This window comes from Sciurus carolinensis, chromosome 3 (genome assembly GCF_902686445.1).
Source record: "Sciurus carolinensis chromosome 3, mSciCar1.2, whole genome shotgun sequence".
In the NCBI taxonomy this organism is placed as follows: Eukaryota; Metazoa; Chordata; class Mammalia; order Rodentia; family Sciuridae; genus Sciurus; species Sciurus carolinensis.
In genome coordinates, this window is record NC_062215.1 from 90095734 (window position 1) to 90112976 (window position 17243).

At 35.8% G+C, this 17243-nt stretch overlaps 1 protein-coding gene across 1 annotated transcript in view; it reads left to right on the forward strand.

Moving 5' to 3' along the window:
- Hnmt (histamine N-methyltransferase) overlaps window positions 1-16954 on the forward strand; it is a 37342-nt gene extending 20388 nt beyond the window's left edge. The window contains exons 3-6 of the mRNA XM_047545550.1: window positions 5447-5554; window positions 6582-6712; window positions 9023-9116; window positions 15717-16954. Coding sequence (XP_047401506.1) covers window positions 5447-5554; window positions 6582-6712; window positions 9023-9116; window positions 15717-16072 — 689 coding nt within the window. The 3' untranslated portion in view covers window positions 16073-16954. The remainder of the gene's footprint in view (window positions 1-5446; window positions 5555-6581; window positions 6713-9022; window positions 9117-15716) is intronic.
- Window positions 16955-17243: the final 289 nt, after the last annotated feature.

The following is a 17243-nucleotide window of genomic DNA, read 5'->3' on the forward strand; positions in this document are numbered from 1 at the left end:
TTGGCTTATGTGCTCACTAAAAGCATTTGTAATAAGGGTACTTAATACCGAATATTGGAACATGTTCATAACATTTTTGCACAGAAGGATTCAACTGAGGAAGAACAAATGTTCTTCCTTCCTTCCTTGCTGCCTTCCCTCCCTCCCTCCCTCCCTCCTTTCTTTCTTTCTTTCCTTTTTTTTTTTTTTTTGTATCTCTTCAACTGCTGGATCATGGTACCATAGGGTCTGATAACCCCTGGTATGCTTTTCAGTGATTGACAATTAAACCAGTTCAGTTGTTAAATGTAGCATTTTGGAGCCCTTGATTCTTTTTAACAAACTTACTGGAGTCAGGCCTTCGTTAGTGAATTAAATGAGTGAAGAGAAGCAGTACTTTAGATCAAGAAAGACAAGAAGGTTTTATCTGCGTTGCCAATCCTGGAGGATTTGGAGACTGCTTCTAGGCACTGTGGGGACACCACCAGGATAATTAGTCATGTATGGCAGAGTTCAAGACACATAAATGTTAGCTAGATGAAGTAAGGAAGTGAGGAATAGTATTCTAGACACAAGAGAAAGCATGGGCAGAAGAAAAACACATGAAGAACATGGTCCATGGGGATGGACTGGGAGGATGAAGTGATATGGGGTTCCTGAAGACAAAAGTTTCAAAACGTGAAATTGTGAGATGAGAATAAGGAAGTAGGCAGGCTGAACTATGTTTAGTCAAGGTGCTTGACCCTAACCCAGTTGGTCAAAGTCATTAGGGAATTTTAAGCAGGTAAGTAATGGGCTCATTTAGCATAGAGTTTTAAATGGTTGTCATGGTGATAGCTTTGCAGGAGACAAGAACAGAGAAAGGTAGGATGACCTTTTAAGATATTATTGTGGTGTTTAAATTAGAGTTGGACTATTTGGGCTTGGACAAGAGCATTGCTATTACTGACACAAAAGAGAAAGCAAAGAATCTTTTAGTAGGAAAACTATGTAATGGCCAGGCAAGGAGGATAAAGGAAAGAATAAAGCTTATGTGACTGAACAGCATAAGTGAAAATTTCAAGAAAATATTTGTAATCAAATGTTAAATCATTAGACAAGACTAATACAAAAGAAAGCCTCAACTATCTCCTGACATGCTTTATTGTGGAATAATATGTTTGTTTTAAAACTATTTTTGGAGAAATTTTAAATTTACAGTGTTTTGGTCAGCTTTTTCACTGCTTGACACAAAGACCCAACCAGAACAACTGTAGGGGAAGAAAAGTTTATTTGGGAACTCAGAGTTTTAGGGGTCTCAGTCCATAGACATCTGGCTCCATTCCTCAGGGCTCCAGGTAAGGCAGAAAAACATGACAGAAGAGTTTGGCAGAGGGAAGCAGCTCATGTGATGATCAGGGAGCAGAGAGAGAGACTCTACCCTCCAATTACAAAATATATACCCTAAAGGCACACCTTGAGGGATCCAGCTCCTCCATACCCTACCCACCTTCAGTTACCATTCTGTTAATTCCACTAGGGGATTAATTCACTGATAGGTTAAGACTCTCATAACCCAATCATTTCTCCTCTAAACCTTCTTAAATTGTCTCACACTTGAGCTTTTGGAGGACACCTCAGATCCAAACCATAATATACAGCAAAATTGGAGGAAGGTAAAAGAATTACCCTGATGCCCCTTTCTACATGTTTAGCCTCCCTATTATCAATATTCCCTAACAAAGTTGTACATTTATTAAAATTCAACATTCAAGGACAAATCATAGTATCCCAAATTCATAGTTTATATTGTTTCACTTTTCATGTTACTATGGTTTGAGTGTCTATATTCCTCCCAATCTCATGTTGAAACTGAATCCCCAATTCAGTAGTATTAGGAGATAAGACCTTTAAGGAGTTATCAGGCATGAGGGCTCTACCTTTGTGAATGGGATTAGTGAGCTTATCAAAGTGTCATCAGCTAGCCCTTACACTACATGAAGACACCTAAGTGATGCCATCTATGAAGAAGATATCCAACCTAAAATCATTTTGATAGAGTTGGGGAGAGTAGGTAAAAGGAGTTAAAATTATCATAATTTTTGAAATATTTATGTCTTATTCAATTCTTCCAGTTTTCTTTATTATACTGGTCAATTTATGAAATAAATCCTTTTAAATTTTTTGTTTATAAAATAAAATACGAAGAAGATTGTTTTGTTAAAAGGGAAAAATTTGAATCACCAAAACAAAACCAGATGGGTCACTAGGACAACAGGCATAGAATGGAGCTGTCCTTGGCAAACAGGCAGTATGGTTACAGTATAAATCAACTTTCTATTGCTGTGACAAAATACCTGAGATACACAATTTAAAAGGGGAGAATGTTTATTTTGGCTTATGGTTTCAGTCCATGTTCACTTAGCCTAGTTTCTTTTAGGCCTGTAGCAAGGCAATACATTGTAGCAGAAGCATGTGGCAGAGGAAAGTTTCTCACTTCATGGCAGCCAGGAAGCAGAGAAAGAGGTCTGGATTTCAACATACCAGGGCAAACCCCCAGTGACCTACTTCCTCCAACTAGACTCCACCCCTAAAGTTTCCACCATCTCTTAACAGTGTTGAGGACCAAGTAAGTGTTCAACAACAAGAGATTTGGGGGGATATTTAATATCCAAACCATAGTAGTTACCCTGCTTGTAAAATCAGAAATAGATTCCATGTTCTTACTCCTGAAGAAACAACTTCATTACCTCCTCTTGTTATTTGTTCACTTTTACTAGGGATGTAACACACATGGGCTTGCACTCTAGAGGTTGCTACCCAGACTCATGGTTTCCTTATTTCAGTTATTATTCTAGCATTGCATCTTCTATCAGTGTCTCAGGAGGAGGGACTACTGGCTCTGAACCTGTCTGAGCCTGTTGCTGGATATGATCTGCCATTCGAGCAGGTCTGGATCTATTTTAGGAGAAGGGGATCTTATCAAGTCTCAGAGGGAGAAATGATGACATTTCCGTTATTTCTTTCAAAACGTTGACTTTGAAATCTTCATAACTGATTTTCTTAAATTGAAGTTAGTGGCTGGGATGACAGTAACAAGAAGAGTAATTTCATCTTCCAGTCCTTTGGGTCAAGCTGGAATCTCTTTCTCATTAGCCTATAGCTTTTCTTATCAGCCATTTGCCTTATTTTTCTCCTTCAAAAATAGTTACTCTAGAGAAGAATAAAAATATTTACTCTAGAGAAGAATAAAATACTTTTTATGTACTTTCAGTATTCAGTATGTTCCTGTTTCTTAGTATGAAGAAGTTAGAAGACCAAAAACACTATAGATTTTAACAGATGTGCCTTAAACTTCAGATATATCAGTATCTTCTGAGTGAAGTTAACAAAATTATGCTATGTGCTCGTATGAATATATCACAATGCATTTCAATTTTATATATAACTATAATGCTCCTAAAAATGTAAATAAATAATTAAATAGAAGGAAGTCCAATAAAGTAGAGGAAAGGAACCAGGGGTATGGAAGAGGGGAGGCAAAGAGGATGCTGGGGAAACTATTTTATATGCATTTAGAAATATTTCAAAATGAACCCACTATTAGGTATAAATATAATGTACTAAATAATGAAAATATTATTAAAAATACTCAAATCATCTTATCTGGTTCAAATACTAGGTAGTTTTCCCTCAGTAGCACATGAGAGTTTCCAAGTAAAGGGTCTAGCACAGTGTTTGGAAAATAATTGGCCAATAAATTGTAGCTAGAATTGTTAGGAAAGGAATAAGAGATTTTATGTGGTAGTGCCAGTTTTGGAGTAAAATAAGTTTTTCATCACCCATTTCAGCTTCTTTCTCATACCCCTGCCTTCCTGTACATATGCACCATCTCTAGAATACAAGTCCTATTGGTGTTTCTTGGGACTACCATTATGATATTGACTATCCTCTTTTCCTAGTCTAGTATCTTCTATTCCTGGTTTATCTTTCTCATTTACTTTATTCCAGATCTCCCAGTCTTATGACCTGTTTTTCTGCCTGTGATGTCTAACCTTGGAAAGGTTCTGTTAATGTCACTTATGCCAAAACATTAAAGTCTAACATAATTTTCATATGCTAATCTTGCCAAGAGGTATTTCCATTTTAATGAAGGTCAACATCATAACCTAATCGAATAAAAGTGCAAAACTTAATTTGGAGGCATCAGTAATAGGAAGAGAAGGAATAGTTTTAAAGACAGGGACTCAATGGCAACAATAAAAATAATTAATAGCTAACATTTATTCAGTGCCAATTCTATTTTGCACTGTATTCTATATGCATTAACACATTTAACCCTCACAACTAATAAATTCAGTATTCTTACTCTTTATGTTTTTTCTGATGAGGAAAATGAAGTTTAGAGAGGTAAAGCAAATTGACAAGATCATATACACCCACTACATGGAGAACACCTGTTTGAAATGCAAGTCCATCAGCCATACCACCTTCTCCTGTGCCATCACTTTCAGGCTGAGTTTCCATCAGGGCAGGAATCCACCTGGTCTTATTAGTATTTGCTGTAGCCTAGTGCAGTTGTTGGCACAATTAGTAGTTGATGAATTAATTAATGGAAAAGTATCTTTTCTGTTCAGATATTTCTCTCCATTTACCTCTTGGATTTCTTCTTGCTTAGAAGCTCTGCCTTGCCCAATATTACAAGGATTCATAGGTACTCTGCTATTTCCTGTCTTTATGCCTCTATTTTCCTGTTCCCTCTGCCTGCAATCCTTCACTTTCTAGAAGTTCCCATAGTTTCTGGGTCACCTCCTTTGCCTGGAGAGAGACAGAGCTCAAGAGTGGTCTCTTTCAAAGAAGCTCTGCTTATTCTAACTTCTCTCACCTTTTTTCCTTCACGGATTCCTCCCCTCGTACCACAGCCAGGATTGTTGCCATATCTGTCCCTTCCACTAGGCAGTGGTATTTTTGAAGGCAGATGTCTGACATATTTTGTATCCTTTATTTTTACCTAACATATGTTTTTGTCTTTTTTTAATCTTCTTTTTCCATTCTCCTAGCCTAGACAAGTTTATTCACTCTAAGCTATTTTATCCTCATTTTAATGTCTCTGTTCAGTTGATAAAAATCTTAAAATTATATCTAACAGTGTTTTTTCCTGACTTGGTAAAACAAAAATAAGGATTGTTGTCTCCTATAATCAATAACATCTTTGCCTTAATGACACTCAGTGATAGATATTAAATGAAGATTATGTGTGTGAATGAATGGATGAATGGCATGTACATTCCCCCTCAAATTATATTATTATTCCTACTGAAAACCTAGGTTTTCTGCATCACAGGCATTGTGGCAGTGAAACAGTTCAGCATTATTCTTTCTGCTAGTCTTTTCTTGTAAAAGTAAGACAGATAATAAATCAACTCAAATTGTTCTTAATCACTTCTTTTTGGAGTGGTGTAATCTGTTCTGTATATTTATCTTCTAGGTGAAATTGATCTTCAAATTCTCTCCAAAGTGCAGGCTCAATACCCAGGAGTTCATATCAACAATGAAGTTGTTGAACCGAGTGCAGAACAAATCACCAAATACAGAGGTACCTGTAGCCCATGGTGCTGTATGCCAGATCTTGTCCACAAAGGCTTATCATCTCATATTTTTGCCTTGAATGATTAATAACAGAGTAACTGTGGTATGCTCTGTATAAGCTTATTGGGAGAAGAACCTAATTAATTCTTAAAGGCATGACTGAACACTTCAGCCTGTGAACAGTGAATAATTAGACTCTTATTGACTCTCCATCCATTTCCATGTCGTCATCAACTATTAGTTTTAATTTTTATTCTTAGGGTCAGAGTCATTCATTGATTCAGAATATTACAGAATTCCTGCCCTTAAATAGTTTATCTTTAATGGGTTTCAGCAGGAATTGACTCTTTTTTTTTTTTTTTTTTAATAAAAAGGAACAAGTAGTAAATGTTTAAGACTCAGAAGGTCACCCAGTCTCTGTCACAGCTAATTGACTCTGCTGTTTTGGCACAAAGGCTGCCATGGACATGTAAATTGAGTGTTAGTATGTTTCAGTAAAACTTTATTTATAAATGCCAACATTTGAATTCCATATCATTTCACAAAGTATGAAATTTTATCCTTCTTTTGATTTTTCCTGTTACTTTATAATGTAATTGCATGAAACATGAATGACAGAGACAAGAAGTCAGGAAATAGAACAATAAATGTTTTTAGCTTGTGGTAGACCAGATATAGGCCTGGGCTGTGCTCTGCCTCTTCCTGGGTTACTCAGTCATATAACTGTTTCATATCAACTTTACATTAATAAAATTCACTAGTTGATTCCCCTTAATACTAAGATAATGTAATCTATGTCTAACCATATTCTCATAATTATTTCCTATTGACTCTTTCTTTCACCTCTAATTTCATTTAATACTGGGAAAAAATCAGAATGAATCTTGAGGTTTCCCATAGTTGCATAAAAAAAGAAGAAAAGTGTTTTATATCTGTTATGTATATAACATTGATTGCATTAAAATTCTAAATGGAAATGGGATCCACATTTGCAATTAAAATTGATGGTGTGCCACCTCTTTTCTGTATTTTAGAGCTTGTAGCCAAGACATCAAACCTCGAGAACATAAAGTTTGCTTGGCATAAGGAGACATCATCTGAATATCAAAATAGAATGATGGAGAAAAAAGAGATTCAAAAGTGGGACTTTATTCATATGATTCAGGTAAGAAATATTTATTATATTATACTATCAGAAGGGAGATTTTTCAAAAATATGTGTCAAGAATGTATAACATTTTAATGTTTTTTTAAATGAAAATTTTGTGATTTCTCATTTGATAAGTGAGCATTATCTATCCAAATACAAGTATTGATAAAATTCCCTTTAACATCCCAAAACGTGAATTTTCTTTATTCCATAGTCATCACTTTTTATTTTTCTTTTTTTATATGTTGACTTGATTAGTTTTCTGCAGTGGGAAACACACAGATTCAAACAGAGTAGACAGAATACACAGTAGAGTAGATATATGTCCTGGCTAGTTTTCCAATGGCCCTAATGGTGTAGAATGTCTAATGTCCCAGAGTTTTTCTGAATCTTCTTGCTTTTGCCTTTAATAAATGGCCTGTCTACTCTGGATAATGCAGGAGGGACAAGTTTTATGATTCCTTCAGTCAATAAAGTTTTACTGATATCAGCCAGTCTTTAAGTAGGACTTTATTTCTGTGTCTAGCACCAACAGCCTAATGAATGATAACTCTTGAATAGATGGCATAAGGCTGAATTTCCAGCCACCATGGATATTTCTTGATAGCATGAAGAATGTCTAGGGTTTGGGAGTTGGCTACTACCAGCAGACATGCATATTTTAGATTTATCACTTGGTGAATAGCAGAACACTCTTCCTTCCTGTAGTCCACAGCCACAGTTACACCAAAGGAATAAACTCACTAAGAAACCAAAAGAAGTGACTCCAAGGTTGACATATTTAGGTAATTCTACATTTCTGCTCCCTTAGTTGATAAACCTTTTGTCCATGAAGGAGTACTTAACGTTAGTAAGCAAGCCTTAGGTATTTGTCTATTACACTTGCTTTCCCACCTGCTCACGTAACTGTTTCATAACTCCCTTTTCTCCTTACTTCTCCTGCAACCACCCCGCTGCCATTAATTCCCACCTGATGACCTCACTTCTTATTGTGTGGAAACAATATAAATCATCAGATGAAAATTCATCTGTCACCCTCTATACTTGCAAACAGCTGCATTTGTACCCATCATCTCCTTCTGTCTTATTGCAAAAGCCCCCTCTTACCAAAAGTCAGTTTTCCCACTTACACTCTGATTCCCATTATTTACCCTGTTCTAAAATACTGTGGTTTTAGGCATCAGCTTCTTTCTCCTCTTTTCCCCCAGACTTCCATGTTTGTTCTTTTGTTCCCATAGCATCTCTCTCTCCTTATCTACTCTACATTTTTCTGAGCTCTGTCTCTTTACTGCTACTTCAATCCTAACACTCTCATGACATTCACAGTCAGCCCAGAGATCTTCCGGTGTCTTAGAAAACAATTCAGGACATCTGCTGTGGCCCTGCCTCTTTTTCATTCAGAGCATGTCATAGTCTTTAGCCATCTTGTGGATCAGCTGTTGGTGCCTGTCTGTGCTCCCTGTGGTGGACCAGGTGGAGTGACCTGACACTAAACACAGCCACTGAGGTAGCATGGGCCACAAGCAGCTTCATTTTATTTCATCCATTCATGTGCAAGAGTCTGTCTAAAACTTAAGTTGTATTCCCTTTGTGCAAAGAATTCTATTATGGGCATGCTATATGGAATATTGAATTCTTGTTCAAGAGAGATGAAGGTGAGCTATAAGAAGTGTCTGCGGGGTGGTTAACCCCTTGAGCATGCATATCATTAGGGAAAATTCCCCACTCCCAATGAATAATACCACACTCTGTGGGTTGGCTGGAAAGACCTGCACTTCACTAAAAGAGGCTGGGTTGACCCCCTAATACTCCATGAACAAGCATAATAACTTCCTTCTTTCAGGTCAATGTCCTAGACATCAGAACTTGTCGCATTTTTCTGTGATTTTTTTTTAAAGGCATCTGTGAGCATATGGAGAAGCTAATACAGAGGACTTAATTTTAGAGCAACGTTCCATGAAATGGGGTCTGATTTTACGGTGCCAGCACCATTTTCTCCCAAAAGAACTGCAGTTTACAAAATATAGGATAGGCAGAGGATTGATGTCCCCATGTGGAATGGAATCAAAATGTCTGTGTTATAGAAGCCAGAAAGTAAATTTAAAACAATTTGGTTTTAATTGAGCAAGTGTCATAGTTTTCCATTTTCCCAAATATTTTCTTATACTATTGTTCTCTCTCTCCATGTAACATCTTTAATCTTTAAATGTCTTAAGTGTTTTGTTAGATAAAAATCCACTGAACTTGAAAATCAAACCTTCTGGATCAAGCAACAAAGACTCCAACACAGAGCAGTGTCTCATTTCTCTTTTCCCTCCTCTCTAGATGCTGTATTATGTAAAAGACATCCCAGCTACCCTGAAATTCTTCCATAGTCTCTTAGCTAACAATGCTAAAATTCTCATTATTCTTGTGTCAGGTAAGTTATTTTCATTCAGCCTGAATTTTAAAATGGCAATTGTGCATGTACATATGGATTCATGTGTTTGAAGAAAGTTAGTATATTTTTTCATTGTTATAAAATTCTTGCCTTAGTTTCTGATTGCACACAATTGATTTTTGTACTATTAAGAAAGTCCTTCACCACAGTTCTCAATTAGGGGATGTAAAGGAATTAAACATCTATTTTCTTTTTTTGGGGGGGTAAAGGTCTTTGTCTTCTTTTATGAATTCTTTATACAATAGAGGAAATTCAAGTGATAGGAATTTTTAAGTGAGCCCAAGAGTAGTGAATATTTATATTTATTTACTTTGTGTCACTTGAGTATCCCTTCGCTTCTGAAATTAACAAATAAAGGTTAAAATATTTCAGGTGCTATCACATTTGATTAATTTGCATTTCTAAGCCATCAGCAACTTGTAGCTTTTATCAAATACCTATCAAAAATGGCCCACATGATTTGTTTTGTGATGATGTATTTTTCAAAGAAAGCATTTGATCATACCATGTGGTTTCCAGAGATACAGAGTGCCAAGTAGAGAACAGAAGTAAATGTTCTTAGAAAATGAAATGTCAACATCATTGAGGTCATTTATTCATTACAGTATTCCTTTCTTCCAGCAGTCTTGGTGGATTGCCCACCTAGTGATAGATGTGTTGGTTTGAAATACACAAAGGTCCCTATCTTCCTCAGCACATAGCAGATGCCATACTCAACCCCTATGTCATAAAATTAACTTTTTCTTAAATATAACAAATAACTTTAAAGATGGCAAATATAGTTGTTGCTTGTAATCCTGTACTTGAACTAATGTGAGAGTTTGGCAATGAGACCTCCTATACACAACCTGCTCCCCATGGGAACATTTCAATATACTATTTTTACCTCTAGTTAGTTAAAAGTATTCATTTATATGGGAAAGGGATTTTGAAAGAGATCATATAAACAGGATCCTTTCTACTAACCTCTCTCTAAATTAGGACACTGGACTAAAATACTTTGTGTTGCATTTAGGAATGCAAAAGTAAACTTAGTTATTGACATTGTCAATAGTCTGTTCTAGATGGTCTGCATCAGTGGACCAGAAAAAGTCTTGCATACAGAAATAGCAATTTATCCAGAAATAATATGGTTTGATTTTAGAATATATTTCATATCAGTAGCAAATTCACTCTCCTATTTATATTTGGTTTATTCTAAAATATTTTTTAGAAGTTAAATATTAGAGTGCCATAGTATATGAATATGTACTAATTTTAAAAAGCCAGATTTAGAAAATGTCATGAGTTTTCTATGCAACTGAGAACTGACCAAGTGTCCTCATAAATACAGTGTTCTGCTGGCCATGTTTTGAATGAGTTACTACAATACATGGTTTATCATCGATAAGAAATGTGAAAACCAGGGCTGGAGATGTAGCTCAGTGGTAAAATGCTTGCCTAAGATGCACAAATTCCTGAGTTCCATCCCTATAACCATTCCCCGCCTCCAAAAAAATAAAGAGAGTGAGAGAGAAAAATGAAAGTGAAAACCATAATAGGCCTAGTGAATAATGACATATGGGGCACAAAGGCATGGGGGACAAGAAAATTAAGGCACTTGGTACTTCTGTAAACTTGGTCTCTGAGCCTTAGAGAGCTCAAGGGCTATTTCTGGATAATCAGACCCATATTATATCTAGCCATATATGTGATTCATATGTAAATATGCACTCAAGGGATAAAAAAATCAAAGGAAAGGAAGTAAAGACTGAAAAACAAGCTAGCTTTTTTTTTTTTTTAATGATTGATTGATTGGTTAGTTGATTGTGGTGTTGGGGATCAAACTCAGGGCCTCAGACATGCCTCAGAAAAGTATTTTGAGGAAAAAGTTAATCAATGTAGTTTGGATAGTGGAAATATTTATTCACTTTCTCAATATGCAGTTCACATTTTTTTAATTAGTGCTATGGCATAGGAGATGGGTGTCCTAAAGACAAAAACATTGCTAATAGACATCATTCCTAAACATAAGAATGCAAAAAGTAAGAGAAGTCAGACTATGGTGCTAGGGCTGATTTCCTTGTTCCCTTCCCACAGTCACTTCTTAGAAGAGTTCTACCTTGCCATGGAAGAAATATCACATTCATTTTTTCTTGAAAGAAGAACCACTGAAGAAAAGGAGAAAATAGACTTAGATCTTTTATTTTGAATTCTTCAATTCTCTTTCTTCTAATGCTGAAATATCTCAACTTTTTTTTGCTTTTATCAAAAGTGTTAAATTAATTAAAAATGTTAAAATTAAAAAAAAAATCCTTCCCAATAAAATTTTCTTTACAGTTAAAGAACACATTCCATCTGAAAAAGGAAAAGGAACTGTTAAATATGTTGAACACGTTCATTGACTGAGTCTAACTGGAAAGTCTCCAGATGCCCTAGTCCTATGGGCTCACACTTAATGCTTATAATTACTGAGTAAATGACTGAAACTTTCATTCTAAGTTACTGGGATAGTCTGTCTTCCCTCCTCATCATTTTTGTACTCATGAGGTGTCAGGCTTACATGATCCTGATGGTTGCCAGTCTCTGTTTTTCCAAATTTCTGCTCCTCGTTCAACTTTCAATTCTTTCTTTCTAGACCTTGCATGTGCTGCACCCACCCTTTCTCATCTCATTTCACCATGTACAAGGATGGACATGGTCCTACCTCCCTCCTTCTCCAGAGCATTATTATTTGAGACTTGAAGGTAGGAAGAAGAGCAGAGAACAGAATTCAGCATTAAAGTCCTACAGTCAGTCTCTTTTTGGCCTTCCTCTTGCTTACTCAGGGCCTATCTCTCTTGGACCTGTTCTCACAACTTCTTTCAACCTCCCCTATATCCTTTTAGCTCAGTGCTAAGATGCCAGCTCCCTATTTCCCTATTCAAATTCTCTTTTTACATGGCATAGTTTAAGTTCCTTTTGCTTTACCTCTATCACCAAGATAAACCCATGCACCCACCAGCCTGCCTTACAACAACACATTTTCTGAGCTAAGTTCTGTTGCCTCCACATTGTCTGGTTTCCTTTTTAAAAACGGCAATATTTACTTGGTTGTATCATTACACCCAAAACAAATATGGTTCATTGTTTTTAAAAATAGATCAAGCTTAGTTCTCAACATTGGAAACAAATTTAGCCACAAAAATTTCTTACCAGATATTTTTATATCAGTAAACATTTACTGGAATAATCCACATTCCTACTAGTCATTTCATAATAAAAACCTCAAATCCATCTCTGCTAGACTAGTCTGTGGATAAAAGACATGTTAAGAACTTGTCCCAGACTGAGGTGCTCCATCTACATCCCTCCTACTGTTGTAGGAAGCATTGCCCTAGCCTCCCTTGGAAACCAAACATATTCTTGAAACTCCATTCTCCATCCACTTGTCAGATTAAAACATTTAATCTGGCTGGGGGTGTAGCTCAGTGCTAGAGTACATATTTAGCATGTACAAAGCCCTGCATTTAATCCCTAACCCAATAAATAAATAAAACAATCAAAAAGAAACAAGCAGCTCTTAAACTTGAATCCTGGAACACCTAATCTGAAAGGGTTCACACTGCACTCCATTTTTATTAAGATTCTTATGGTTACTTTCTAAATGGAAGTCACTTAACAAACATCAAAGGTGTTTCTGTATATATTTCCTTTGTTTTAGGATAATTTTTTCATCCACATCTTCTTTGTAATGAAGAAAGTAGAGTGCTCATTGTTGGTAGACTCAGAACTGCTTAGATCTTATTCACTAAGTTAAATTCCTGAGAGTACTCATCTAGCCAAGACATTATCTAGGTAGATCAATGATGTGTCTGAAGAATCATCTTGCTCTAAAGGATCATCCTAAGTAAGTCATGTAGCCCAAGTTCTTATATGCCCAGCTCAGTCAGATGTTAATCTATTCCCAGTGGGATGAATTCTTTCATTGAATATACCAAATTACCATTATTTAAGCATCATGTGGACCCTTACGTTTAAAATTTATTAGATTTTAAAGTAATGAAATGTGGAGCCATTTATTCATGCAGAACATTTAGTTGGACTAAGATACTGTATGTGATCAGCAGTGTTCAAAATATATCTCAGTTCCATATTTGTTGCATGGCATAGTTAATGTTTGAATTTGGTTTGTTCAGTTTTTTTGAACTTGTACTGTCAGTCACTAGAAAGGCTCAATAACACACACACACACACACACACACACACACACACACACACAAATGCCCAGACAAAAGCAGTAAAAGATAAATATGTACCACTAAATGGGAAAAGAAAGAAATTGAAATCAAAATTAAATGACTGCATTTACTGGTCAGTTTATTAGAATACATAGTGCTTGAGGGAAAAGAACCTTTTCTTTGTTCCTAAGCATTCCTTATATAACCAACCCAGTTCGGTAAACATACACTTAGTGATAACTAGCAGCAGTTCCTGATTATGAAGATGAAAGATTTGATCTGAGGAGGAAAAATAGAAGAAATAAGAACAAAAGAGTTGGATTTTGTTTTAAATAGCGAGTATCCCCAACGAAAATGATGCTGGTACTATCATTCTGCAGATGTTATTGTTAGGTATCAGTTGAGAGACTTGCCAAATTAAAGACAGCCTATAAAGTCAAGGGAGATAACATAGAAGGAGTTTACCAAGTTTTCTGTTTTCTCCCAAGGAAGCAGGCAAATCATGGGGTGTTATTTTTAAGACTGAGGGAAGAAATAATCTGGTTTATATCTTGTTGAAAGGAAAAGTAACACCATATGTTGTGCCCACTGAGAGCCATTATGATAATGCATCAGTCAGAGAGTGTATAATTGCTCAGCTCAGAAATGGCACTGAGTCACAGCACTGATACCAGCAAATTTTCTGCAATTGGTGTTTGATTCTTTTCTGTGCACCAGGTTAAAAAATAATAATAATAATGATAACAGGGCTTCTCTTTCGAGAAGACAATTCACTGTCTTTGGTGTGCAGTATTTAAAAATACATATTCATGACCCTTTTTAAAATTCAACTACAATTAATTTTTTTTCTGCCTCATTCCAGTCTTATCTTTTTCTACAGCAAATCCTGCATGTATCTCTCCATCATCTGAAACATTAGTAGAATATCAATTACCTAGAGTATTTATTATTTACAATTTCCTGTTTTGGATAGTCTCTTAGGTTGAATTAACTCTGGGAACTTTAGCTTAAACTACATGATACAGCTTCTATGATGGGTTGAATTTTCAACTAAACACAACAGATATTGCTAAATTAACTTCTAAAGTTGGGTACAAAATTTGTAGCAAACCTAATTAATGGCAGTCTACAGCAATGTCTTCTAAGTGGTGTATAGACATATGAGGTTACCCTTTGGTTTGAGTAAATTATCATTTATTTCCTTCCGTTTGCTTCTTTTTTTACTCTTGGAGCCTCCCACTGATCTCTAGACAAATACAAACAACTACCTTCCTTATATCACCACCTGAATATCCATTAGGTATCTCAACTTTACATTTCCAAAACTGGATGACTGTTGATACATTTAAAATCATTTTTCCCTCATTCTTCCAGTCTCTCATTAATGACAATTCTGCCTTTTCACATGCTTAGGCAAAAATCACTGGAGTTTCCACTGACTCTTCATTTGTTCATACCCAATATCCAAGTTGTTGCCAAACACCATTGGATATAGGAGAATAAGATACAAAAAATATCCAACCACTTCTCTTCAGTAGCCTCCTCACTGTTCTGCTTCTTCTCTTATGTGCCTAGAGTCTTATTTATCCCTGTATGGCCAGAATGTCTTATTAAAATGTAAATTTGTCACCTTAATATAGTGCTTTCCAATATAGGAGCCACATTTGGCTATTGAAGTTGAAATTAAAATTGATTAAAATGAAATGAAACCTAAAATTCTAAAATTTAGTTCTCCAGCAACACTAATCACATTTTAAGAGCTGCATAACTAAATGGTAAGAGGCTACCACAGTGGACAACACAGAGAACATGTTCTTCAGTCCAGAAACTTCTATTGGTTTCTACAGTGGTTTCCAATATGGCCTCATATGATCTGGCATTTCATCTAGACCACCTGCCACTCATCCAACCTCATCCCTTTCTATTCTGTCCCTTGGTCACTCAACTTCAATTGCTCTGGCTTCCTGGTTAGTTCTTAAACATGTCAAACATGTGCCTACTTCACTTACTTTGCAGTTGCTTTTCTCTCTACCTGGACTAATCTCTCTGATTTTTCATGGCTTGCTGTCAGGTTTTGCTCAAATGTCACCTTATTAAAGAGACTCTCTGTAACCACCCTAGATAAAATGACATTTCTTCAAATTCATTAGCCTCCTCATCTCTTATTCTCATTAGGTTTTTCACTTAGCACTTATCCTCATCTGACATGTTGACTTATTTATTTAATCCTCTCCTTCCTCTGTGGTCCTTGAATTGACTTCCACAAAGTATGAGAATTTTATTTTGTTCACTGCTCTCCCCAAACATCTAGTATACTGGTTGGCAGTAGGTAAATAAAAGAAATAATAAATGAAAGTGTGAACTCTGTTCTGTTGCACAGGAACTAGTGGCTGGGACAAGCTATGGAAAAAGTATGGATCCCGCCTACCTCGAGATGACCTCTGCCAATATGTCACATCATCTGATCTCACCCAGATGCTGGACAACCTGGGAATCAAGTATGAGTGTTATGACCTTCTGTCCACCATGGACATAACTGACTGTTTTATTGATGGTAATGAAAATGGAGACCTGCTTTGGGATTTTTTGACAGAAACCTGCAACTTTAACACAACAGCACCACCAGATCTCAAAGCAGAAATTATGAAAGATCTACAGGAACCCGGATTTAGTGTTAAGAAAGAGGGGAAGGTCCTTTTTAACAATAGTTTGAGTTTCATTGTAGTTGAGGCATAACTATCAATCATGGTAGCATATTCAAAAGTTATGTTTTGAACAATTGTTGATCATTCATTTTCATACGAAAACTACCAGTACATCCCAGAAAATAGATAAGAGGATTGCCTATCTATAATATAGAAAATTCTAAGACACTCTTAGACTTCTATGCAGAATCCTGTGGAATACTTCTGTCTTTATCCATCCATGAGAGACCACATGCAGGCTAACTAAGTGTCACATAAACTGGGAACATGAGACAGCTGAGATTCACAGGGCTATTGATGATACATTTTTTTCTATTTGTTGATTATAATGGAATTTCCTAGCATATTAATAAAATATATACTATGGATTTTTAAAATGCTAGTGAAGTCAATACTTATTGATAATTTAATCACCAAGAAAGCAGATTTTTCTTTTCCCGTGAAGAAGTATTTGTCTTTTGTGCATTCTATTGTCATTATGATCTTATTTTTTATCGATTATTAAGAGTAGGCACTTTTAGAACATTACAAAATTAACTCCTTGTCATATGTTATCATTTCTTCCCATTTTGTTTTCTCTTGTAATTTTATCTATGATTTAATTCTGTCTTGCTTGTCTTTTTGATATGTTGTAACTTTTGTATTTTATTCAGCCTGATTTAGGGTTTTCTTTTCCTTTTCTAATTTCTGGCTGCCACACTTTAAAATAGTAACATATTAGTAATTTTATAGTTTCACTTTTTAAAAATAAAATATTAATACTTTTGAAATTTATATGTTTAAGAGTAAGGTTGAGAACAAGCTATTTATCCTAAAATTATAACCATGTAAACAAAATTTGTGGAAAAAAAAAAAAACCTCAATTAACTTGAAATGCATTGTTATAGTTTAGATATGAAGTGTCACCCAGAAACTCATGCATGAGAAAATTTAGAAGTGAAATGATTGGGTTATGACCATCTTAATCTAATCAGTACATTAATACACCCAAATGGATTAGCTGGGTGGTAACTGTAGGCAGGTAGTATATGGCCAGATGAGGTACTGGGTTTGTGTGAGTGGGTTTATATTCTGTCCCTAGTGAGGAGATCTCTCTCTCCTTCTTTATTGGCATTTCCTGAGCTGCTTTCTTCTACCACACCCTTCTGCCATGATGTTCTGCCTTACTCAGGCCCAGAGGAATGGAATCACCATCTATGGAC